The sequence below is a fragment of the Dysidea avara genome, chromosome 3 (genome assembly GCF_963678975.1).
Source record: "Dysidea avara chromosome 3, odDysAvar1.4, whole genome shotgun sequence".
Lineage (NCBI taxonomy): Eukaryota > Metazoa > Porifera > Demospongiae > Dictyoceratida > Dysideidae > Dysidea > Dysidea avara.
The window spans coordinates 29,765,870-29,790,306 of NC_089274.1; the positions used below are offsets into that span (position 1 = coordinate 29,765,870).

At 37.8% G+C, this 24,437-nt stretch overlaps 1 protein-coding gene across 3 annotated transcripts; it reads left to right on the forward strand.

Moving 5' to 3' along the window:
• Window positions 1-269: 269 nt before the first annotated feature.
• On the forward strand, window positions 270-22,567 carry LOC136250641 (serine hydrolase-like protein). 3 transcript variants are annotated; one of them, XR_010698611.1, is made up of 15 exons: window positions 270-416; window positions 465-516; window positions 566-608; window positions 4,078-4,158; window positions 5,300-5,353; window positions 5,587-5,700; window positions 6,078-6,119; window positions 11,993-12,012; window positions 12,142-12,216; window positions 12,867-12,967; window positions 13,161-13,246; window positions 18,011-18,045; window positions 18,295-18,346; window positions 19,235-19,311; window positions 20,934-20,995. XR_010698611.1 is itself a non-coding variant. In XM_066042866.1 (15 exons), exons 1-15 carry the CDS (start codon window positions 358-360, stop codon window positions 22,304-22,306), a joined length of 999 nt encoding a protein of 332 aa, XP_065898938.1. In that variant the 5' UTR covers window positions 271-357; the 3' UTR covers window positions 22,307-22,549. The 3 variants fall into 3 exon arrangements, 2 of the variants coding, with proteins under 2 accessions (XP_065898939.1, XP_065898938.1); XM_066042866.1 differs by lacking the exon at window positions 18,295-18,346 and adding an exon at window positions 22,208-22,549 and having other exon boundaries at window positions 271-416; window positions 20,934-20,994; XM_066042867.1 differs by lacking the exons at window positions 18,295-18,346; window positions 20,934-20,995 and adding an exon at window positions 22,208-22,567.
• Window positions 22,568-24,437: the final 1,870 nt, after the last annotated feature.

A 24,437-nucleotide genomic window follows, 5' to 3' on the forward strand; every position in this document is an offset into this window, starting at 1 on the left:
AAATATTATGGAGGAAAGAAATAGAAAGGTACTGACATCTTGATTCAAGAGTAGGAAGATTAAGCTGAGGGCAGCAATCACTCAGTGGAAGATATAATCCAGTGATTGCTGCTCTCAGGCGCCTCAGCTTAATCTTCCTACTCTTGAATCAAGATGTCTACTAGTATGCCAAAAGAGAATCGTGGCTGGGCTGGATCTATGGTAGCATTGGTATGTAGCTAGGTAGCTAGCCAGCCATAATTCTAGATTTGAGATTGCACAAACGAGGTGTAATTATAATCAATTATCAAGTAATTATAATTACATGTTAAGTCACCGAGCTGCAAGTACACACTAGAGGGGTGTATAACGGATTTCATGTTTACCATCTCCTGTTGCTGGGCTCGAGGCTGGACTAGGCACATTACGTACACGAGGTAAGGCGAGGGTAAGGGACCGGAGTTTCATAGACTATATTATTGTAGATATCGAGTTTTCAACATTAACACAATGGCTGGCGATATAAGCTCGAAAAAGGTGAGATTTCACAAAAGATAATTGGGGAAACTATGTTGTGTTTTTTTAGGATAGTGGCGCTGGATCGAATTCGATTCGTTCTCCCGTAGAGAGTATGTTAATGTGGTGATTCTCTCCCGGATTCTCTGTAGTTTGTAGATCTAATTGTTTGCTACGTCATGTAAATGTGCAATAGTCTAAAGAGTTACGTAGGACAGAATGTATTTCTACTCGGCACCCCGGTCCCACAAAGGCCTGGGTGGGACCATATAGATCCCGTTATCTATGGCGGTATTTATACTCTCCCATAAAATCTTAAATCCACATATCCGGCCTCATGCAGAAAGCCAATGAAGCAAGAAATTTGTTTACTACTAGATAAGCAGACAGCATAGTAGCTAGGAAGAAGCAAGTTACAAAATTAATGACAATGCACTGTCAATGCCAAGCCCCACCCCCATATGGGTCCCTATAAATATATACCAGCTGGGGATTGGCATCTAGCTATATATGCCCATCCCTTGGAAAAGTTTGCTGAGGCAAAATTTTTAATTTAAGGTAAACGTTTTTACAGTAGAAGTCATCATGGTTTATTTTTACCGAGGGCAAGATTATAATAGTACAGGATACACTGTCATCTCAACAAAAGCCTGCCTAATTTGCACAAGCATACTTTTTAAAGACAAACACTTTTAAATATTGGTAAGTTATGAAAGCTACAAGTAAACCTATACACCGTGAATCTCATTTGCAAGTTCGAATATCTTTGTATCTGTATCCAAATGATATGTGTGTCGTGTATGGTGCAGTAGACATAAACAGTCATTTCTTCATTTAATACGTACGTCTTCATACTTGTATGCACAAATAACTGCAAGGATAAAAACTATACCTTGGTTGACTGGTTAATCCATGGTGTATGAGCTTTTTAAGTGTCAACCATTGCAAATATAAGTTGTGGTTACAAATTTAAGTGCATGTAATTTATTCAGTATAGTCACTGTACCTATAATTTCACCATAGTAGGATAACCCATTCCTTGGACACTGTAAATAATGCTGAATTGAAAATTGTGCAAGCTAGGCAGGTTATTGTTGTGATGGGAATATTTTGCAAAGCCATCTATATAGTGAATCATTTTCAAGGGACAATTTTTTTGGAGAATGACTGAGGAAGGAGCCATACCCATATATCAGTAGGCTTGTTGCAGTCTGTAGATATGTATGTGTGAAGCCATGTCTGTTGCTGAGTGCAGGGTTACATGAAACCATGCCCGTTAATTGTTATTGTATGAGTCAATCAGTAGGCCAGCTTTTTTTTTGTGCCATCTCCACTTTTCAGGAGTGTAGCTACTTATATAAGACATTTTTGCGATGTAGTCTTACATGGAACCACATCAACTAACTGATCATTGATATTAAACTTACCTATTTAGTTATCATATAGATACCCATCATACGGTATGGTAGTACTGTATATTAGGGATCATGGAGATTTGGGCTTCTTTTCCTTCAAAATCACCTGAAAAAACAGCCTTACTTTTCCTTCAAATCAGCTTGTTAAGCATAACCAAGCCAAGAAATGCCTTCAGGGCGACCCCAAGTTTCTATGGAATTTTAAAACTTTCCTTTTTAACTGAAATTTCTACAGCCAAGCATAACTTAACAATGCATAAAGTTAGTTTGGGCTTGTCCATATTTTCTGTAGCGATTTCAGAGACACTTCTCGAACTTTTTCTTCATTTGTATCACTGTGTAACAGGTGGATCATAGCTGAAGACGAAGTGTAATGGCCACTGCACTTTTCAGTAATTGATTGTTGCCTAGTATTAGCTTAAAGAAGTCGTTTTGTTCACAACTATTCGAATAGTAAAAATTGTTATTCGTTTCAATACTAGTTTACACAAAGGGACTGGTACCTTTGAAAGTACTTATACAGTGCGCTGTATACAAGCAGAGCCAAGTATGTACTTGACTATACTTTGGTACCAGAAATTGTGCATTTAGTTGACCATCCCATAGAAAGATGTGCCGAATCCAGTTTTTTTGCTATATAGTGGAACCTGTCTTAGCATCCACCTGTATAGAAAGACCATCTCTCTAAAATGGCCAACTTCCAAGGGGGAAAATTTTGCATTTTCACAGATTGGCTCCAATCCATGAAAATTTTCTCCCTTGAAATATAGTATGCAGCTTAATTGGCATTGTTTATTTGTTTAATGCATAAAAGATCCTGATGAAGGGGTAGGTAAAAACAGTGGACCCAGGGACCAAGGACCCGGCTACCTGCGGAAATCCAACTCTTCTTGGAATTTTATACACTTCACAGTATTCTATACTTGTACTAGGTACCTCTGCAAGTAGTCTTACATGGCAAATCCACTTTTCCCTCCTCGCAGCATCTTGCACGATGCTTACACCAATTAGAAATTATAAGCGCCTCTGAAAAAGTGTCTGAAGCTGACAGCATTTGCTATTTCCCCAGAATATTTGTTTGCACAATGTTTCTAAACTTTAGTAGATAGGTGACATAATAGACTAGCATGCTCATTGTGCAGCAGGCGAGCAATTACTAGCTAAGCCAAGATAAGCAATTGCAAGTTCAACAGCTCTTCATACGTCATGGTGTACTTGCATAATGTTCTTAAACTACTCTAGTAGCTAATAGACTAGTATGCTTATTGTGCAGCAGGCAGTGGCCTATAAATGCAGTCAGCTTCAGTCACTTTTTCAGAGGCACTTATAATTTCTAATTGGTGTAAACATCATGCGAGACGCCATGACGGAAGAAAAAGTGGATTGCCATGCAAGACTACTTGCAGAAGTACCTAGTACAAGTATAGAATACTGTGAAGTGTATAAAATTCCAAGAAGAGTTAGATTTCCGCGGGTCCCCTGGTCCTGGGTCCTTGGTCCCCGGGTCCACTGTTTTTACTTACCCCTGAAGAAGTGACTCAAAAATTTGAGTAATGGTCATCTGCGAAATATTTCCCCTAGAAAATATCCAGCTGTACAACACACTGATTGAACTGTATAGGCATATTAGGCCTAGTCTGGCAGCACTTGCCCCTTTGCTTTTAGAGTAAGGGTCTAGTAACCCTAGTATGTGGTACTTGTGCTACTACCACTATAGTGGTAGAGCCAATCAAATTGCAGTATATCCAGTTTAAATAAGTATTTGTGACATAAACCATGTAGTTTGTGCCATGAATAACACAATCACCATGGCAACCAAATTTGGAATATTTGGAAAGTAGCTGATATTCTCCAAGCAAGACCCCCCTACACCCGTCGTAAAGACTTATGTTGAGAAGTATGAAGTTTCGTGCTTTCTTCACCAAAGTAAAATAGTAATATATTACATTACATGCAATTTGAAACCACATTTGAATTCCAGGCCGCACAAGTACCATTATACTACTGTCACCAGACCCTTACTCTATGCGAAGGGGCAGGTGGTGCCAGACTAATTATGGTCAGGAAAGTTTGGCCCCGGATGCAGCTTACAGGTTCCATTGTAACACACATCATACATGCATTACTGTCATGATCAATGTATGTGTTAATTGCATCACTTAATTAGTGTCCATTGATGTTCCATGGGGACAAATCTGTGGCAAAGCATGGGGCTCCTCAAGTGGAAAACCTGTATTGGCATTGCATGGTAAGCCACTGCATATATGTGTACTGCATATCATATACTGGTATATCTGTATGACTCTCTGCACATACAGGCTGTATATGTGACCAGATTTTACAAAACCGATCCGAATTGCACATTAGGCAAAATCAAACTAACACCATCACTGGATAGATACACTATCATACTACTAGTTTTAACCCTCAGTACTACTCAAACTACTCGAGGCTGGTTTAAACAGGCATCTCTACTGGGTGGTATGGAGAGCTCGAACTGGCCTTGTGAAAGGCCTGACTTGGCAAGAATCATTGGTTTACTGGTGGATGGCCTGATAATGTTGGCCAAGCATTTTTTCTGTTGATTATGCTGTACATCAGCCACTAAGAAACCAGAACATGCAGTCCTGTAATCTCGTGTCTGGACTTCAATTGTGGTCTGCCTCCATTTTGAAGCCTTGTCCACCCTGCCACCCTCCTCCCCTTTGTGAGCACTCGTGATATAACCAACTGCTCAGATTTTCTATCTTGTTTGGCAGGAAACTTTATAAGTGGCTACAAGTACTGGAAGTGGCCTGAAAGGTAATAGGATTTATGCATCTCTAGTGTAAATTTCATACACGTGCTTGCTATCCTTGGCAAGTTATGCTGACTTGAATTCTTTAAAACTGTTTATCTTGAAACTTCTAATTTGCGATTTGGATCGTTTTACCACAATCCAGTCACATACAGTATGTATAGTAATAGATGTTGTCTAACTGCAACTGAGGTTATCATTTTCACAGTATGCATACTTCAATGCCTAGATATTACTGTACAGTGTACAGCTTGGCTTTATAGAGTACATTATTTGCACATCATCAGTGGCAGAAATGGGGGAATGGACAATGCTTGTAAGAAAAGATTGAGATACTCTAATAGAGCAGTCACTTTTATATTTCTGTAATTAGGTACTTACCTTTTATTGTGAAACAGATTCATCTAAGATATTCTCCCTGGTCTCTAAATTCCTGGGGGTATACTTTAAAGTCTACTAAGTATGCTGCCCCTCCCCCCTTCTTTGACCTGCCCTGATATATTATTTGTATGACTTGTTGCTCATACATACAGATATGCCTCATTTTCTTATTATTATAAGTGGCTACTTACTTATTTTCATTTTGTTATAGGTTGGCTTGATAATGCTGGATCCTTTGACAAGTTAATTCCTTTGCTGTCACGAGGTTCAAATATGCACAAACATACACACTCACATTACATATACATCACTCACACATACACACATGCACTGGACTCACGTGCACACAAGCACATGAATACAATGCACATATGACACTATCCACTTGAATGCCATAATTGTGTTCTTTGTAACATATGTACAATGTATATACGTACATGATACATCACTGCCTGGTACTTACGCTATTCTTTCTGTATGCATGTTATTGTATTACAGATTTATACATAGTGGCAATAGACTGGCCAGGACATGGCCTGTCCTCCCCACGTCCTGCTGGTGCCTATTACCACTTGATCAATATGGTGGCTGATCTGAAATATGTGGTAGATGGTGAGTATACTGTGATGTAAAACACATACATATTAGAGCCATTGTAACTAGTTATAACTCACAGGATCTCCACTACGTATGTGTTTTTTGAGAAGACCAAAAGCCTTTTGATACTTTGGAGCAGCTTAATTTTTAGCAGTAAACACACAGTATTATTATCACTAAGCTTCTGAATACAAAGAAACTTAGTGTGCTGGAGTAATATGTATGACTATAATACATGTCTATACTATCACATCTGTATACTACTACTATACTGTACACCATGGTTTGAGCACGAGTGTGTGTTTTGATTAATGATCAGTCGTTTCCCATGATTGTGTTTAAGAGAAAATTTACTTCACAAAAATGTTTTACAAATGTTTGTGTTTCTACAGGGTTAGGATGGAAAAGATTCACATTTCTCTCACACTCAATGGGTAAGGATGTTTGGTAATCTTGCATATTATATTCATCTAATACTATATCTACAAGTGTAGGAGTTTTATACGCTAGTAGGGATAATTACAACAAGAATGCTTAAACATTGCCTAAAATGCTATTTTAATCATTACTGTATAGCAGGTTACATTCATTTTCAAAGCAGAAATTTCACAGAAGAAGCAAAATCTGGATTTCAAAGGTTTTTAATTTAAAACTTTTGAATTCCATGCATTTTTCAAAGTTCAGAATGAAATTCGTGTCAGAAATTACAGAAATACTTGTATTGATTGCCAAAAGCTCACTTACTGATGTAGGTAATCCCCACTCACTATGCACTTAAGAGAAGGCTAGGGAGCCTCAAGTACATGGAGCAAATTTTTATTGGCTTGGCACCAGCATGATGCCTTAATCATACCTTCACCTTGACCTTCACTAGAATAGGAGAAGATTGCACCAAAGCTATTCTAGATTATAGTCTAGTCGAAATTTTGTGAACCTAGTAATCTCAAGAACTATGAAGTTTTTTTTCTGATTTATGTTCCAAGGTGGTTCTAGAACAGATTCAGCTTGGTTGCCCAAGTGGCAACTTTGGGCAACTCTAGAAAATTGGCGAAAATTTATATGCAGGAAGTCATAAATTTACATATGAGCTAGTGTTCATAACTCTTCGGGATTTTATACAATCAAAGTAATTTTGGCACCATTGAATTCAGCACATTTTTCTGCACAAGATGATACTAATTTGAGGTCAAAAAACAAATTACGTAATTGGTTGCCATGGTAACGGACGTTCTATATTAATTTTTAAAAGGGAGCAGAAGAGTAGCTACCACTCGTTTTCAGACTTAAGTTTTGGTTGTATGATAATCTACAAGGTTTGATATTGGATCAGGAGTAGAGTAAGTGTAGATTTGATGCATTTGGCTGGTTTTCTAATTAATGCAGTACGTTTTTCTGTTTCATTTTTGTAAACTTTACTTTCAACTTTAAAAAAATTGTTTTTTAGGTGTTTGACATCCTGCAATACATATTTCTGCAACAATTTTCACATTTCTTTTGCTTCCGATGGCTACATTGGGTGATCAAAAGTGCTTTCTTCCAATCTGTAGTAAGTCTGGGCAATTTAGCACTTTCAAACAAAAAGCAGTGAAGAAGCTGATAGAGTGTGCAGTGGAGCGTGGTGACCAGGAGCTTCATAACAAATTGCAGAGCATTCTAAATTCTCATGGAGAACAAGCATCAGTTGAACTCCATAAGAACTGTTATTGTTCGTATACATCAAAGGATCATATAAAGAAACTTGTGTCAAGGAAGAGGAAGGCTTCGGAAGCTGACATCACAGAGGCTCCAACAGCTAGGGTTAGAAGATCACAAGTAGGTGATTTTCAGTTCAAAAATCACTGTTTATTTTGTGCTAAAGTGTGTGAACCTATAAACCCTAAGCATCCTGATAGGTGGGAGAAAGATAAAGCTTGAGCACCTTTTTACATATGAGCTATGTTCAGTTCCTTCATCACTTCTAGATGAACACAGTTGTCTCCGCAAAGCCAACAAGTCTGCTCTAGTTAAACGTCTTGGAGTGCTTGATGTCTTACCAGTAACTCCTGAAACTGTTGTAGTGGATGTTTCGCAGCTATTTTATCACACTGTGTGGCCACATGGTGGTAATCTGTCTAATTTGATTGCTTGCATTCAAAGTAAGATTAGTCGTTATCCAGATGCTACTGAGAAAATCATTGTATTTGACAAATACAATGACACTTCTGCCAAAGATCATGAGAGAATGCGGCGTGCTGGGGAGGTGGTAGTTGACTACGAGCTCTCCATCACTAGTCCCCTTCCCAAAAGAGATGCAATTCTCAAAAGCAAGAACAACAAGCGACGGTTGGCAAGTGTGTTGTGCACCTTCAGCATGGATAACAATGTGACAATGGAAACTAGGGATGATGGTGCCTTTAGTCATGATGAAGCTGATGTCACAATGGTTTCGTATGTCATACAGGCTGCTAGCCATGGCAAGAGTGTGATTCGTGTTCTTAGTGATGACACTGATGTCTTTGTTTTATTGGTCTATTGGGTGCATCGAGCTGGACTGCAATGTAAGGTACAGATGGAAAGATGGGATGGGACAGTGCTGGACATTAATGCTACTTGTGCTGACTTGGGCGAAAAATGCTTTCAGCTCCTTGGTATGCATGCCCTAAGTGGATGTGACACAGTATCGTACCCATATGGCAAGGGTAAAATCAGTGCACTTAACACCCTGCTTACTGGAAACTTCCCAGGTTTAGCCCATGAACTTGGTGAGGTAGACGCCACCCACACTGATTTGATGGAAGCGGCTCAACAATTTTTCTGTGCTCTTTATCGTCAGCCTAGCGGGACCTCAATGGAAAATGCTCGTTTCAAACTATTTACTAAGAAGAAGAAAGCCACAAAAATCATGGCTTTACCTCCAACATCTGCCAACCTCTTGCTGCATGTTTTGCGGGCACATCTACAGGTAATGCTATGGAAAGCAGCAGACCAGCAGGCACCACCTGACCAGTCATCAGACATTACCCACTTTGGATGGATTATCCAAAATGATATTCCGATTCCTGCAATTGCTCCAGGTGCTCCAGCTCCACCTGAACTAATTGACTTAATAAAGTGTAGCTGCAAGGCACAAGGCAAGCGATGCAGTTCTGAAGCTTGCAGCTGTCACAAAAAGCATGTACCATGCACTTCCTATTGCAATTGCTCTGGTGGAGAAGACTGCTGTAATCCACACTCTGTGAGACCTGGAACAAGCAGTGAAGAAGATGAAAATGAGGCAGATGATGACTATTTTGAAAGTGACACTGCGATCGAAGATGAAGAGGAAGGAGAGTCTGGTGATGTTCATGATGAAAACTGCATAATTGCTGAAGAGGATTTTGAATTAGACATGCTCTAGCTACTTAGCTTTGTTTTATAGTATAGTAATCTCAACCAATCATTCTAAATTTTTGTATATAATGCTATGGTGGAAAAAATGACATGAGAAAATATCTACAAAAACCATAGCTAACCGTATGCTAAAAGCATCGTGCATTAATTTTTGTAGTGAATTGTTTCTGCGGTGGCCATTTTAAATTTTCACTATGTTCTACACCTCAGATTCAAAAGTTAACACCAGAAATGAATTCTGCACCCCCAATAACCCTATATTAGACATATTACACAAAAAAAGTTTTTCTGTTGGAGCCGGTCATAGTCATATAGGCCATTTTAAATTTTCACAATTTTCCAGAGTTGCCCAAAGTTGCCACTTGGGCAACCAAGCTGAATTTGTTCTAGAACCACCTGGGAACACAAATCTGTAAAAAAACTTCATAGTACTTGAGATTACTAGGTTAATGTATTGAGTCTATGAGACCACCGACTGGACTATTAATTGTTTACCAGCTATTGACTTGAAGTAATGTAACTGTTACAATCATTAACACTGAACTGTTACTCAATGAAACATGCGTCCATGTAAAATATTGGATTACATGAAAGCAAATTACTTTTAGTTGTGGCAAGTTTTTTTTTAAGAACGGCCAGGGGACTGATCTTTGAAGAGAAAGGGCCACTTACAGCTAGACAGTGCTAGTCACTGTAAAGTGCTAATAATAACAAGTATAAGAAAAAATTTGGAATTTTAAATTAGATTAGGGACAGTGTATAATGCTGCAATAAAAAGTACTGAAACAAGCTGGGTTGGAGTAGTCTAGTACGTACTGTCCAAATACTGTAAAACAATAAGAAGTGAATATCCCTACTGTGCATTGAGTGTAGCACAGTAGGGATATTCACTTCTTACTTTGAGTGTAGCACAGTAGGGATATTCACTTCTTATTGTTTTACAGTATTTGGACATTACGTACTAGACTACTCCAACCCAGCTTGTTTCAGTACTTTTTATTGCAGCATTATACACTGTCCCTAATCTAATTTAAAATTCCAAGTTTTTTTTTACACTTGTTTGTGAAGTTTTTTTGCAAGCTCGTGTCATGACCACTAAATATCTGCTGAGTTACTCACAGCACTATTATACTAGATTATGACTCATACAATAACAACTGATCAGTGGGCGTGGCTCTACATAAGCCTGCAGACAATAATAGAACATGGATTCGTGCATACCTATGGACTAATGAATGGGTGTGGCTACCATATGTTTACAGACAATAATTTACGTAAGTGGGTGTGGATTCGTGCATACCTACACACTGATGAATGGACGTGGCTACCATATGTCTACAGACTGTAATTTACGTAAGTGGGTGTGGCTCATGAAAGAAGCAGAGCTACGCTATGATGTGTAGTAGCACATCCACATTTAATTTAGCATGTGGGGTCAGACCGGAATAATCTGTAAAGCAGGACCTGGATGACCCGATTCGGCTTAGCATTGTTACTAAATAAACTATATTTGTGACCAAATTTTGGAAAATCACCCTTATGGGCGCATTTAACACATTAAGTATTTAGTTCTGAAACACAGCATTATAAATTAAATTCCTACCCAATTAAGGATAGAATAAACCATAGATACCCTGAATTACAAGGAAATTTTTAGAAATATTTGAAAAGTGCTTTCTGCTATTAACAGCACCATGCTAGTTTCAAAATTGTTTCAGGCGTGGCCATAAGGGTGATTTTCCAAAATTCAGTCACATTTATTGACTTTCACATTGCTATAGTTCGTCGTGAGTTGCTCCCTCTGATCGATATCAACAGCGAGTCACGTACAGGTGCATTTTTGGTGCACGTGTATTCGAATAGTTTGTTGCAATATACACTGGTATGGAAGCAATACTGTAGTCTATTAACACTCAGCGGTAGAACCTTGACTGATGGCCATGGTAAAGAAGGATAAAAGGTAAGACAATAGCGCAAGCATTGTATGCTTATCAATATACCAAAGGTTTTTTCTTAAGTGAACTAGAAACGTTTCTGCAAAAAAATTAGGGCTGTAGCTGTAGCCACTTTTCCGCTACGCTTGACTGAAGGCAGCAGGCAGGCAGGCAGGCAGGCAGGCAGGCAGTAGAAAATTCTGTTAAATAATTTTTTTTCTAAATTCTGTAGCAACTTGACGCAAACGTTTCGGGTCGATCTGAAGACACTTTTGGGCTTGGTTTTACCCAACCAATACTGTCATGTCGTTGTGAGGAAAAATCATGGCAGGTTTTTGGGTTATATTATATCACGGATCGCCCCCACACCTTCGATGTCCCTAATATACAGTACTATCGTACTGTATGATAACAATAATAATAGACCTTTAACCATGCTGGTGTATTAACTATATTGGCTTAATTAGGGATTAAATTAGCACATCAGGTGATGATTCCCCTTGTTTAAGGATTTCTTATTGTAATGGCATGTAAAATTCCAATAATTCATCATTAGTGACCTTCTATGGACTTGTTCCACAATGACGTCACTAGCACATGATGTCTGCCTTATTTGAGAGACTAATGTACAGACGTTTGTTTTGATCAATCATATTTCAACCAGGGAAGGAGATATCAAGCTCTAACAATACAATATGAATATGCATCACATATTGGAAAAATGCTTGTTATGTATGTGCTGTACATAATACTACATATGCAGTGTACATGTGTACATAATACATGTGTACATAATACTACATATGCAGTATGCATGTAGATAGTAGAAAGCTAGTTTCCAGTGTGTACATGATGATGCCAGATATTATAATATTCTTGCTGTGCTTAGTTTGCTTATACAAGGACTTATGTAGATTCATCCCTACTAGCTTCTAGCATTTGATTACTACGTAGATATGCCTCACTCATGTTACCAGTGTTATATACTGTATGTGTCTATGTAGGAGCTGCAGCAGCTACTCAAGTAAGTAGCACATGTAGGTATACGATACTGATACCTATGATTACCATTTTAAAAACAAATATATAAGTGTACATGATGTAACAGAGAGTCAGTTGTAGCTGTTAGTGCTACAAAATAATATTATTGTAGTTTGCAGCATCACTACCTGAATACGTGGAGAAATTGGTGTCAATTGAAGGTCTTGTGCCACTTCCAGTTGATAATGTGAGTCATGATTATTTTTTTATTGTGTGTATTTGTTCATTCTTGAAAATGACATCACCTGAAAATCTGTTAGGACATTTACGCATCAGTTGAACCCTCTTCTCAGATGTTATTACACAATGTGCCTTACAGTAGTAGAACTTCAGGCAATCAAACTCATTTATTTATGTGATTGTAACAGTGTACTCTAATATAACATAGTTATTCTGATGAAACAAACAAATGCTCTGTTCATACGTACGTAAAGAGTTTGGATTACTAGAGTGCAGAGATTAGAGTACATATGTGACCAGATCTGCAAGAACTCCACATATTTGTGCATATTTTGAATTCCATTTTATTTTAATACATTTCCTTTAGCCAAAGGAGTGTTTAGACCTAAAAGCTGAGAGCTTTAGAAGTTGCAGCACCACAAAATGGTAATCAGTTTTTACAGTGATATTTAATTTATTGCAACTGGTTCAAAGCCTAGTATTATACTGGTACAGTATGCTGGTATGGCCTACTAGCACCTGAAAATTAAATAAAGGAGGTGTGGAGGTTAAATTCCTCTAGAACAAGGACATACAACATGAAAACTGTGAGGGTTACGTTCATCAGAATTGAAGTTTGACCTTTGACTTTGAAACTTATTTTACTTGCTTGTGTAGAATAATATACCTGAAGCAATGGGAAAATCTCTTAAAAGTCTACCAAAGTTGCAGGACAAGGCAGAAAAAGTGTACCCTACTAAAGAAGCATGTGTTGCAAGGTAATTAAAATCTTTGTTGTGTATCAAGCAACACGATGTACAAGTATACATGCTTTGTAGCCTCTCCCCTTAAATTGGTTTGTGCACATTTAAGGATTATTGTATGCACTACATGTACTAATTTTGCAGTAGACCTGAACTGAACTACAGAACATTGGATTGTAAGTTATATGCTGTATCTGTTTACATGTAGACTTATGGAAGCTACTACATATGGAAAATTAACAGAAGAAGCTGCAAAGACTCTTTGTGTTAGGGGCATAGCTCCAGCAGATAATGGTACTCCTTGTACACTGTACAAAGATATGGTGTATGTATGTACGTATGTATGTATATATGTTAGAGCTGTGCGATACCACCTTATATCATGATACCATACTTCTAAAAGGTATCACAATATACTTTAGGTATCAATACTACACATGATGTGACCTACATGAGATAATCAAGCTAATGTGCACATAAAATTTGGTCTTTTCATAATTTAGTACATCAAATAGTATGGTAATACTGTTAAAGTTAGGATCTCCCCAAAAATGACACATGCCGCCTAAATTGCTGCCTTCAATAATCATGTAGAGACATCTTTCACGTTGAAAATCACCTTTACAGCATAATATTTGTCCATCTAACATTGAATACAGCATTGCAAACAAGAAAACACTAATAGGTGGCCGGATATAGAATTTTTTTAATTGCTAAAAACTCGGATTTTAGACTGACTGCCAGCATGCCTGCCTGACTGCCCTACCACAGTTGCAAGGCTGGAGGCCGAACGAAGCAGCGCACATCCACCATTTTATGCTGCAATGACAAACTCACCAGTGGGATGTGCCTTTTGGGGTTCCGACGAGTGTGTGCTGTCTGCATCTTGTCTTTCCGTTTATCTTCAATCAGGCTAGTCTTCTTCCTTTTCCATGCAATGAAACCATATTGAGGTGTTGATGTTGTCTATCAACACTTTTGAAATTCCTTGAGCAGCATATTTAGACATCGCAAACTTATTGAAGTAACTTCACGATAAGTTCAATGCCACGCCTATTAATTAATTAACATGATCTGGTTGATAAATAACGATCGAGCGCCATCTTAACAACCTATCATGATGACACACCCCGTTATATTTTCCTATCTATGCTAGCACAGTGAAATAGTGACACACCCCTGGTAGTGAAAGGCTGACTTGAGTACTCTAATACAGCAGTCACCCTAATAAAACAGTCACACCTGTTTAGCTGCTAGTATGCTATAACAAAAACCAAACAAACTAGTATAGTAATTTAAAAATGAAGTAGGGATCCAAGCGATAAAAATGGTAGTGAAACAAGAGGTGAATGATGATGGTATTACAGCATAGCTCAGTGGGAAAATCCCAATCAGGCAAATAACGAGGGCACATGATACAATTGATATGTACCATGCCAATGCAGGCTAAGAGCCTGCGGACAATTAATCATCCAAACTAATATGAGACCGACCACCGAATTCATTATATAGACCAACTTTTGAAATTCGATTATGGGACAGCAGCAGCTAATGTTGTGACTGCGTACGTTTGTTCACAACGGGCAAGTCCTAAGGGTAGTTCAATTTAGTGATTTTAAAAGCCGCTGCATCGTTTTACAGGCTGTTTACAACATTTACTAAACATCTATAGGGTAAGCTTCGCTGTAGAGTGTTTATCTCGTGTTGCTTGAAAAGTGGGTGTATCCATATTGAAAAATGCGGCAAACCGCTTGTGAATATATGCTATAGCACTAGTTCTCACCTTAAACCAATGTTTATCAACGCATAGGATGGCAAAGGTGACAAATTACTTCCGTCTGGGTGCTGTAGGATACAAAATCGGACGAATGGTTTTCATCATGTGATCAATAATAAATTCCCACAATCGATTTCAGCTTGAGTTTTTATATAAAGAAATTGGCGGTACTGCTCCCATATCAAGGCCATGGTCATGGTACATATGGTTTAATTTAAATGTACCGTGGCCAGCCAGGGTTTATGAGATATGTACTCTGAAATTTGCCTTTGAAGTTAGGTGGCTTCATGGTACATGTATGTATGTAATGTATGCATCTATGTGTAAAGCTGAAAAGTTGTCTATCTGTTCGTCTGCTTCGTTATGCTGTAAACTCAACAACCAAAGCATGTATCGACATGGGACTTTAACGAAATTAAGCGCTCATCATTTGGCAACTCCAAGTTTGTTGTTACATGTCGCTATATGCTTCCGTTCGTTCTCTATAAAGCATTGAAGGCATTGGTATAGTGGAAATTTTGAGCTATATTTCTGTCAAAACCATGAACAAACAGCCAAAGTGTTAGCACATAGAACCGTTAACCCAAAGGTCCAAGGTTCAATTCCTGCCCATGATAACTTTCTTTTTCTTCTCAGTGCCACCTTTTTGGGACACACTTTTTCATATGTCAGCTATTGAAAACTATTACTCAACAATCTGTGCATGTATCGACATGATCACATGCAAAATGAAACGCTCACCATCTGGCTACGTCGCAAAGTTTATTGCAAGCTTCTACATATGTTCCTTCGTCCATTACAGCACATTGAAGGCCATGATGTAGAGAAAACTTCAGCTGCATTCCATTTCTAACCATACGATAAACAATTCAGCTGGTAAAGCACCTCCCTGAAGTTGTTGCAGTTACTACTGTGTAGGGTGTGGGGCCACAGGTATAACTTTCTTTTTCATTTTGTCTACCTTTTTGGTGCATAGCTCAGTACTTCTTCTAATTTAACTTTTTGCTTATAGTAAGTTCATAGCTTGCTCACAGCATACAGACTGTTGGATAAGTATACAGTAGCACATTTGATAGGTATAGGGCAGGCGTGGGCAAGCCAATAGCCCATTTTCACACAAGGGCTAAAAGAATGTAATACATCAGCTCCAGTTACCAAAACTCTAAGAAAAGTCCCCATAGGAACAATTAATTTATTATCTACTTCTAACAATCTGTGCTCTCCCGGATTTAAATCCCCCAGGATTGTGGTGGTTCAATTGCACAACATCCGGTGTCCTTTAAAATGTATTGAAGCCTATGGGAGTTGGGTAAGAAATCTTCACGGGAGCCTAAACTGTACCGTTTATTCTTATTATGAGAACAAAATTGTAATCTTCAGGTTGTTAGTATCACGATGGTATATAGTTTGTGAAGATTCGCTGTGTTATAAAATGTAAAGAAGCGACTTTAGCATATAAGAATAAACAGTATGGTTTGGGCTCCCATGAAGTGTAAAGGTCTTAGTCCCATAGGTTTCAATGCATTTTAAGGCCTCCCAAAGGACACCGGATGTTGTGCAACGTGTAATAAATTAGTATTCATTACCATACCGTAAATACTTTAGCTTGTGTGGAAATGGACTATTGGGTGCATGTACGTTTGTCTGTGTGTGTCTCCTGTGTGTTCTATTAGAGTAAGTACCTTCTCTTTGTAACTCCAATTCTTTGTGATGTGATGAAGTGTGTACCTGTGTATTAAGTTAATTTTGCTCAAACCCCTTGCAGTATAGCTAAAAGTGCTTTAAATACTGTTGACCACGTTATTACAGTGTCTGCATGATAGGATAGCACCACATAATTTGCACATGTCTTGATAATTATTAGTTTAGCTTACATGCAATTCTGCTGTTTAGTTAACTCCATGTTCACATCACTTTAACTATTAGGCTTGTATGATGGTAAAATAAGTTCATGCATGTTACTCAGTTTAGGACATGCTTCATTCCTAAAGCACTGATTAATGTTATTGTGGTTAATGTGAAAATGTGCACGTAGGGCAGGTACCATGAAATACAGGCATGGGCAGGCCAATTGGTTTGTCTATTTGTTTGTCCCATGCATAGTAAGTGCCTTCTCTTTGTAACTCCAATTCTTTGTGATGTTAATGCCTAAATTATAGCCAGGAAGTCCGTACCTGTGTATTAAGTTAATTTTGCTCAATCCTTCAGTTGCTTGCAGTATACCTACAAGTGCTTTAAATACTATTGACCATGTACGTTAGTTATTACAGTAGGATAGCACCACATAATTTGCACATGTCTTCATAATTATTGGTTTAGCTTACATGAAATTCTGCTGTTTAGTTAACCCCATGTTCACATTATTAGGCTTGTTAATGTGAAAATGTGAAATGGTCCTGCACGTAGGGCAGGTACCTATGCTAGTGTATGTATGTATGTACGAAAGCCTGAATGCCTAGCTAGTGTTATAGCTAATATGTAACACTCCGATAGCCTGCACAATCACCCAAGCCAATACAAGTGCAACCACTGGATATATTATATATGCATTGCAAACATTTTTCAATTATGGGTTAGCAGCTAGTACGTTCTGCTTACGTTTGGTTACGATGAATGGACAAATCCTAGAGATATCACGGAGAATTTTGGTTCCGCGAGTTTAATGTTTTGATCAGTGCTGTTGAATCATTTATGGAATAATTATAGAGTTTACTAAAGGCCTAGATAGATAAGCTTGGTTGTAGAGTGGTTACTTCATGCAGAGTAGTAACTTTGTGATGGAAGCATGGTCCATATTCGGAAATGTGCAGATACGATTGGTGAATAAGCTATAACAGTAGTTCTCACCTTAGCCCAATGTTTTTCAACTTGTAGGATAGTGAGGATAACAAAATGCTCTCCATCTGAGTGATTTTCATGGCAAAATCTAAGTCATGCATACTAATCACATGAGTATTAATCAATCCCTACAATCGATTTCAACCTTAACGTCTATATAATCGCTGCCCAGATGTAACCTGGTCTACATTCCCAGATTTCATATGTAGTCCAGCTAGCTGGGCTAGGGTTAGCATAACTCGATTCAGAGATTCTGCTAGTAGTTGCCAGGAATTCAGCAGTCAATGGGATAATTATTAATTAAATAATTAACAATAGACCCATCCTTTTTAAAAGACTAGTTAATATTTTGTAGCCACCACACAGAACACATTGACATACTTTAATATTCACTGAGGCTTATACAATACAAATTTTATTATTTGTACATATTTCCCTTACAGGTTATATGTTCACACGAGATCCCAAGCTTAAATTGGTAAGGTATTGCACTGTATATTGCATTGTATGGCTTATTCCTAGACTAAATCCTTAGATTTCATTATTTATTTATTTGTACCTAAATCACTTAGGGATTGTTTTTTTCCACTCATTGGACAGCCTGCATATGTATGGACTCAAATTAAAGCCAACAGCTTAATAAATGTATTACAGAAATACTCTGGCTTGTAGAAACGTAGTCATGCCTTTTGTATGGCTTACTAAGGCGTGTAATTTGCATTTCTAGAAACACAATGTCTTGTAGTAGACAGATGTCCAGTTTGAACAGTGAGGATTGGGTAAGGCATGATCAAGTTGAGTGTTACAAAATTGTTTCTAAGTTCACACCAATTTGTGGCTGGATCTTCATAAACTATATTCTATACATGATTCCTAGTGATAGTCTTGTTTGAAGTCTCTCTGTTGCATCTCCTATATTAGCCAAAGGAGTTTTTAGTGAACCTTTTTAACCTTGATAGTTGATACACTGAGAACTGTTTAGAATGCTGCTAGGAAGTAATAATGACAGAGACATAAATCTGTATAGTGATGGGAAAAAGTTTCAATGTACTTAATATTATACAAGTGAACAAATTATTGTATTTTTGTAGTAAAATCATTTGTATTTTACACAATTATTATATATTATGTAGCATTAGAACAAATTTAAGAATATGTGTTTCGCAGATAGCCAAGCAGCCATGAAATCTGCATAATGTGAAATCTGCATAATGTAGGTTATGTCCTTCAAAAGCTTTGTACATATGCAATATGATATGACTTATAATTATAAATGCTGTTCTGCGGTGTGCAGGATGTACTGTTATGAAGTTGAAATTTTAAGCTTTTATATCCTCTGTGAAATTCAAGGCAAATCCATTGCTGGGTCTAGGAATGAAATAAAAACAGAGGAGAAACTATGATGACTTATGTTCCAAATTTTGTAACTCACATTTGATTCAGTGTACTGCAAGGTTTTAAAACTTCTATTATAATGGCAAAACACAATTATTCCCTTTGTCAGAACCTTCTTTAGAAACCATGTTTTTAAATACATAACATGTATGTAAGTAATGAATGCTTGACTATGTCTGTGCTATTATGCCAGATCCAGCCACATTTGCTTGTAACAATAAATTATACATGGATCTCAGTTTTGTTAAACTATTATTGGATACAATTTTTAGGCACCAATGCCACATGCAAGCATAGAAGTAACAAAAGCATTTCTGAAAGCTCTTCAGTGTCCAGTATTTGTTGTCAAGTGAGTGAACTATTGATGCTGTAAATATATTAATCATCGTACAGTAGATACAGTACTGTATATTTAGGATCATGAAGGTTTGGGCTTTTCTGGCCAAAAATATCACCTGTCTCACAATACCTTCATAGCGCCTTGGTGAGGTATCAAAAAGTATTTACAGAGCGGCCAAAATGCTTCTGATAAGTTGCTACAGAATTTAAAAATAATATTCTGCAGAATTTTCTACTGCCTGCCTGCCTGCCTGCCTGCCTGCCTGCCTGCCTGCCTGCCTGCCTGCCTGCCTGCCTGCCTGCCTGCCTGCCTGCCTGCCTGCCTGCCTGCCTGCCTGCCTGCCTGCCTGCCTGCCTGCCTGCCTGCCTGCCTGCCTGCCTGCCTGCCTGCCTGCCTGCCTGCCTGCCTGCCTGCCTGCCTGCCTGCCTGCCTGCCTGCCTGCCTGCCTGCCTGCCTGCCTGCCTGCCTGCCTGCCTGCCTGCCTGCCTGCCTGCCTGCCTGCCTGCCTGCCTGCCTGCCTGCCTGCCTGCCTGCCTGCCTGCCTGCCTGCCTGCCTGCCTGCCTGCCTGCCTGCCTGCCTGCCTGCCTGCCTGCCTGCCTGCCTGCCTGCCTGCCTGCCTGCCTGCCTGCCTGCCTGCCTGCCTTCAGACAAGCGTACTTCGACAACCACTAAGGCTACAGGCATGATTTTTTTGCTGTTAGATGTCACTTCAATACGTACAATGCATGCTTCATGGACTTTCCTGTGTCCTCCTTTGTGTCCCATTTATCTTGACTGACAGCAAAAGGTATCACTTTGCAGTAGCGCAGCATGATGTCTTTTCTACATAACGGAATCATCCAAGGTTTCCATTGTGAGTGGATTGATTGCAGAGGTCCTTCACATAATCTCCTTCATTTGTAACACTGTGTAACGGGCTGAACGCAAAGCGTAATGGCACTTTGCTTTTCAGTAATAATTGATAGTTGGGGCATGCGTTTTGTCACGAAATTAATTTGATGGCATGCCTGGTTTGTTTTGATGTGGTATGCGTGGGCTCATTAGTCATAATTATGTTGTTTAAAAGTAAACAAACAAGCAGAAGGAAAAATTAAGAATTTTCAGTCTGATTAGGGATCACAGTCGTAAAAAGTAATGAAACTAGGGAGGTTGCCTATAATAGCCCTATATATTAAGATATGTACTCTTGCCAATATGGCAATTCCATCATATCAATAATTAGTACAAATGATGCAAGAGCCAAGGGAAAATTTCTGTATGTTTATAGTAAGGAAGAAGATTTTTTAATAAATGCATTCATACTTGCCGTGCAAACTATCAGTATAGTATATCTATTATTACTGCCTATACTACAAAATACTGAGTGCACACATAAGTACTACTGTTGTTGGTCAAGTAGTCAAAAGAAAATTTCATTTTAATTCCTTTGGAGGCATTTTCTTAAAACAATGATTATACTACCACATTACGGTATAGTAGGGGTCATGAAGAGTTACACTTTCCTGCAATAAATATGTTGCCCAGAAACCAGCCTCTCACCTTATATCTTCACAGAGAATTGTATGATACTAACTAATAGTGAATGTTACTAAGTATGCATTATAAAGTGTTCTTTAATATATGTGTGTAGGGCTCAAGAGTCTTTTTTCAGTAGAGAAAATTTGGAGATGATGTTAAAATCTGTTGCAGAGGTCTGCATTATATGTGTAGATTGTTCTATTATGCAATATGTTTGTTTGTTTGTTAACCTGTTTTTGTTTTTTTTCTGAAATTGATTTGGGATTATTGTAATATATAAGTGTGGGCTCTGAAATGTTCTTGACAAAATATGGGTATATTGGGTTTTTGGATTAATTACATTCCTGTCAAAACCACAAACAAACAGCCCTAGCGTTAGTGCATAGAAAAGGTCCATTCCTTCCCATAATAAGTTATTCCTTCTTCATTTGTCAGATATGACAACGTCGATTACTCACCAATTTGTACACATATCAACACAATTCAATGACAAAATGGGATGTTCACATCATTTAGTTACCTCACAGAGTTTATTGCAAGCTTCTATGTGCTTTCCTTAGCACCAGGACTTCATTTAAGGAGGGCCACTCACTCTAATTTCATGGAAGTATTGTGTCGATATACGTGTTGGCTGCTGAATTAGCAACCCGATGAAGAAAGAATGCAGATGGATACACTGGAAGCTTTTCAGTTTTATGATGTACAAGTAGAAGGAAATTAGGAATTTGATCAAGGATCATAGCATAAAAAGTAGTGAAACAAGAGAAGCTGCCTACATCAACAGATATACTAGTGGACATTTAATCTCTACTTCATGACTGAATTAGGGATTAAATGTCCACTAGTATATCTACAGGTGTAGGTGACTTCCCTTGTTTCACTATTTTTTATGGCTATGATACTAAAATTCCTTCTACTTGTTTGTTGACTTTTAAAAATTATGAATAGTGAACCAGCTCATACTGCATAAAGAATGGCCATGTTCACATCATTTTACTATTACTTGCATGATGGCATAAGTTTCATATACAGAAAATTAAAAGTATCATCACCATGTAGGGCTTCTCCCTCCCTCACCCCTCTTGACTAACTCTTGCCACTAGGCTTGTGGGAATTATGCTCAAAATTTTCATCATTTTTCAATTCTGAATTTTTAACATTATGCTTTTAGTATTCAGAAATGTACTCAGTATTCTCAAAATTATTCTCATTTTTTATAACTTTTTCTTCACTTTTGTAATTAAATTGTGCAACAAAACTTTTTAAACAGTAAATCTAGCTGTATCAATTTGTCAGAAAAGCTATTTTTGCTAGCAAGATGTTACATACATACAGGTGGAGGCTGGGTAATGTACAATGTATGCTATGGTAGTTCATTCTCTGTAGGCAAGGATGGTAATGGTTGATGGAAACCATCTTGTTCATCTGAATAATGCACCACTTGTTGCACCAATTGTTGACAAAGAACTAGTGGGATCTAGCTAGAAACATAAACAACATAAACAGACGTCATAGTAGCTGTAATGTTTATATATATATATATATATGTTATACCTGTAATTGTATCTTTATAGTTCAATCATACAGGTATTTATGTAAGAGAGAATTATACTGTACCCAGCATGTAGGTGTGCCATAACTACACAATTAATGCACACACATAAATTCAGTCACTGTATAAGCCTGTACTACATGTACGTAGATGATGTATGTTTTATGTGCTGACTAAGCTACAGGGAAAGTATTTGCAAGTATTTTGGTTGAAATTTACCTGAGTAACATGAATATTGTGAACATCTTCTTCGTGCAACAAAAGCACCAACTGTGTAGTGAGCGGCACACTTGAAATGTGTCACAGAGGCATGTTGCTGGGATTGAGATATTCTAATACAACAGTCTAATCCTCTAATAAAACAGTTGGGCAAGTATGGGTGTGGATGCATGCAGGTGTGTATGCTACTAGAGTTGGTCCTTTGGGCTAGGGTTGCCAGAATAGTTTACCACAACCATTCTGTCATACATAACTTCTACTAGTGTGGGGCTACCTACGAGTATGACTCATGGTGCCCACAGTATAAAAAATGCGTTACGTCTAATATGGCAGACTGTGCTGGTACTATTATGGAGAATATTAAACATTACTGCACATATCGGACAATTCTGTATAAATCATGTAGTTCCACAGTTTGACACTTGCACATGCAGAGCTGCTAGGATTCACTATGGTTTTTTGTAATGTGGGTATGTACAGTGTACATAAAGACAATAGTAGTAATCAGTGACGTGCATGTTAGAAATTACCGTGCACTGTTTCCTTTATAGCAGGTGTTGGAATGTAGCTACCTTATAGAAGTAATGTTGATGATTACTGTAATCAAGGTGTTGTGACATTTACTGTAGCAGGTGTGCATTTAATTAAAAGCTGTCAATACCATTGTAAACAATTAAGAAAATTGATTAAAACCACAATGTTTTGTTATCTGTTGTACTTTCTGCATATAACAGCTATAGCAACATCTCTGCCAAGTTGTAAGGTACTTAAAAGCTTTAATGTAGTACTGTACATTGGAGGGCTAATTCATCAGCTGATGTCAGCTGTGCAACTGCTCGACAGCAATCCATTATTGTCCTACAAGTTGTCAGACTATCGTTTCTCTACATATACACAATATCATGTAGGGATACTATGATAGTCATGACACAATATGCCATGGTATAATATGTTGTAGCCTAGTTTTACAATGACGTGGTATTTGCATACAAATAAAGAAAATGATTTGCATGTTATGCCCTCTTTTATTGAAATGTATGAAACATAACAACTGTATACACATGAATGACAATTACATACATATACTTTTCAGAAGTGATATTTATTAGCAAAGTTACTTTTCACTGACTTGAGACTTGTGGTAGAAATGTTCACTAAAATAGGAGCAGTGAAATCTATAAGACACTTTACTAAATAACAAGGTAGTGATTTTCACTAATTTTCTTATTCCAGTCTGACACAAAATTTGTTATAATATTATATTGTACATTGTGCATAAAGCATTTTAACTGTGTTATAACAAATGATGAGGTAACATATATAGACTCAATCCATTATGAAACAGTGACAACTGTCATTGCTGTAATATGGTTGTACATTCATGCAAGACCACAACAGTATACTCTGTAGCAGAGGTTCAGAGTAGCCTTTAACTTTTAGTATGGTTGGGACTAGCTATTAAGATTTCATCCCTATTGACATATTGTATACCAAGCACAGCAAAAATAGTGTTCCAATACTACCTATACTAACCCCATCTTTAGTTGTTATTAAAATAATTATTTCAAAAACTTCCTATAACGAGACAAAACGGACCTCAAATCTATAAATGACTCAAATGTTATTCACTGCTGAGGCCTGTGGTCTGTTTTTTGTTTGAGCTTAGGTAAAAATTTTGGACTGTTAGTTCCAGCACCAAAAACATTTAGATACTCTAATAAAGCAGTCAGAAATCGATTCAGTGACAGTCAACCCCCTCTGAAAAATTTTTATAGTGAACTCATGCAAGACCAGTTGCAGGTCTGGTGGGTGATACTAGGTGTATACTAAGGCTGTCACATTAAT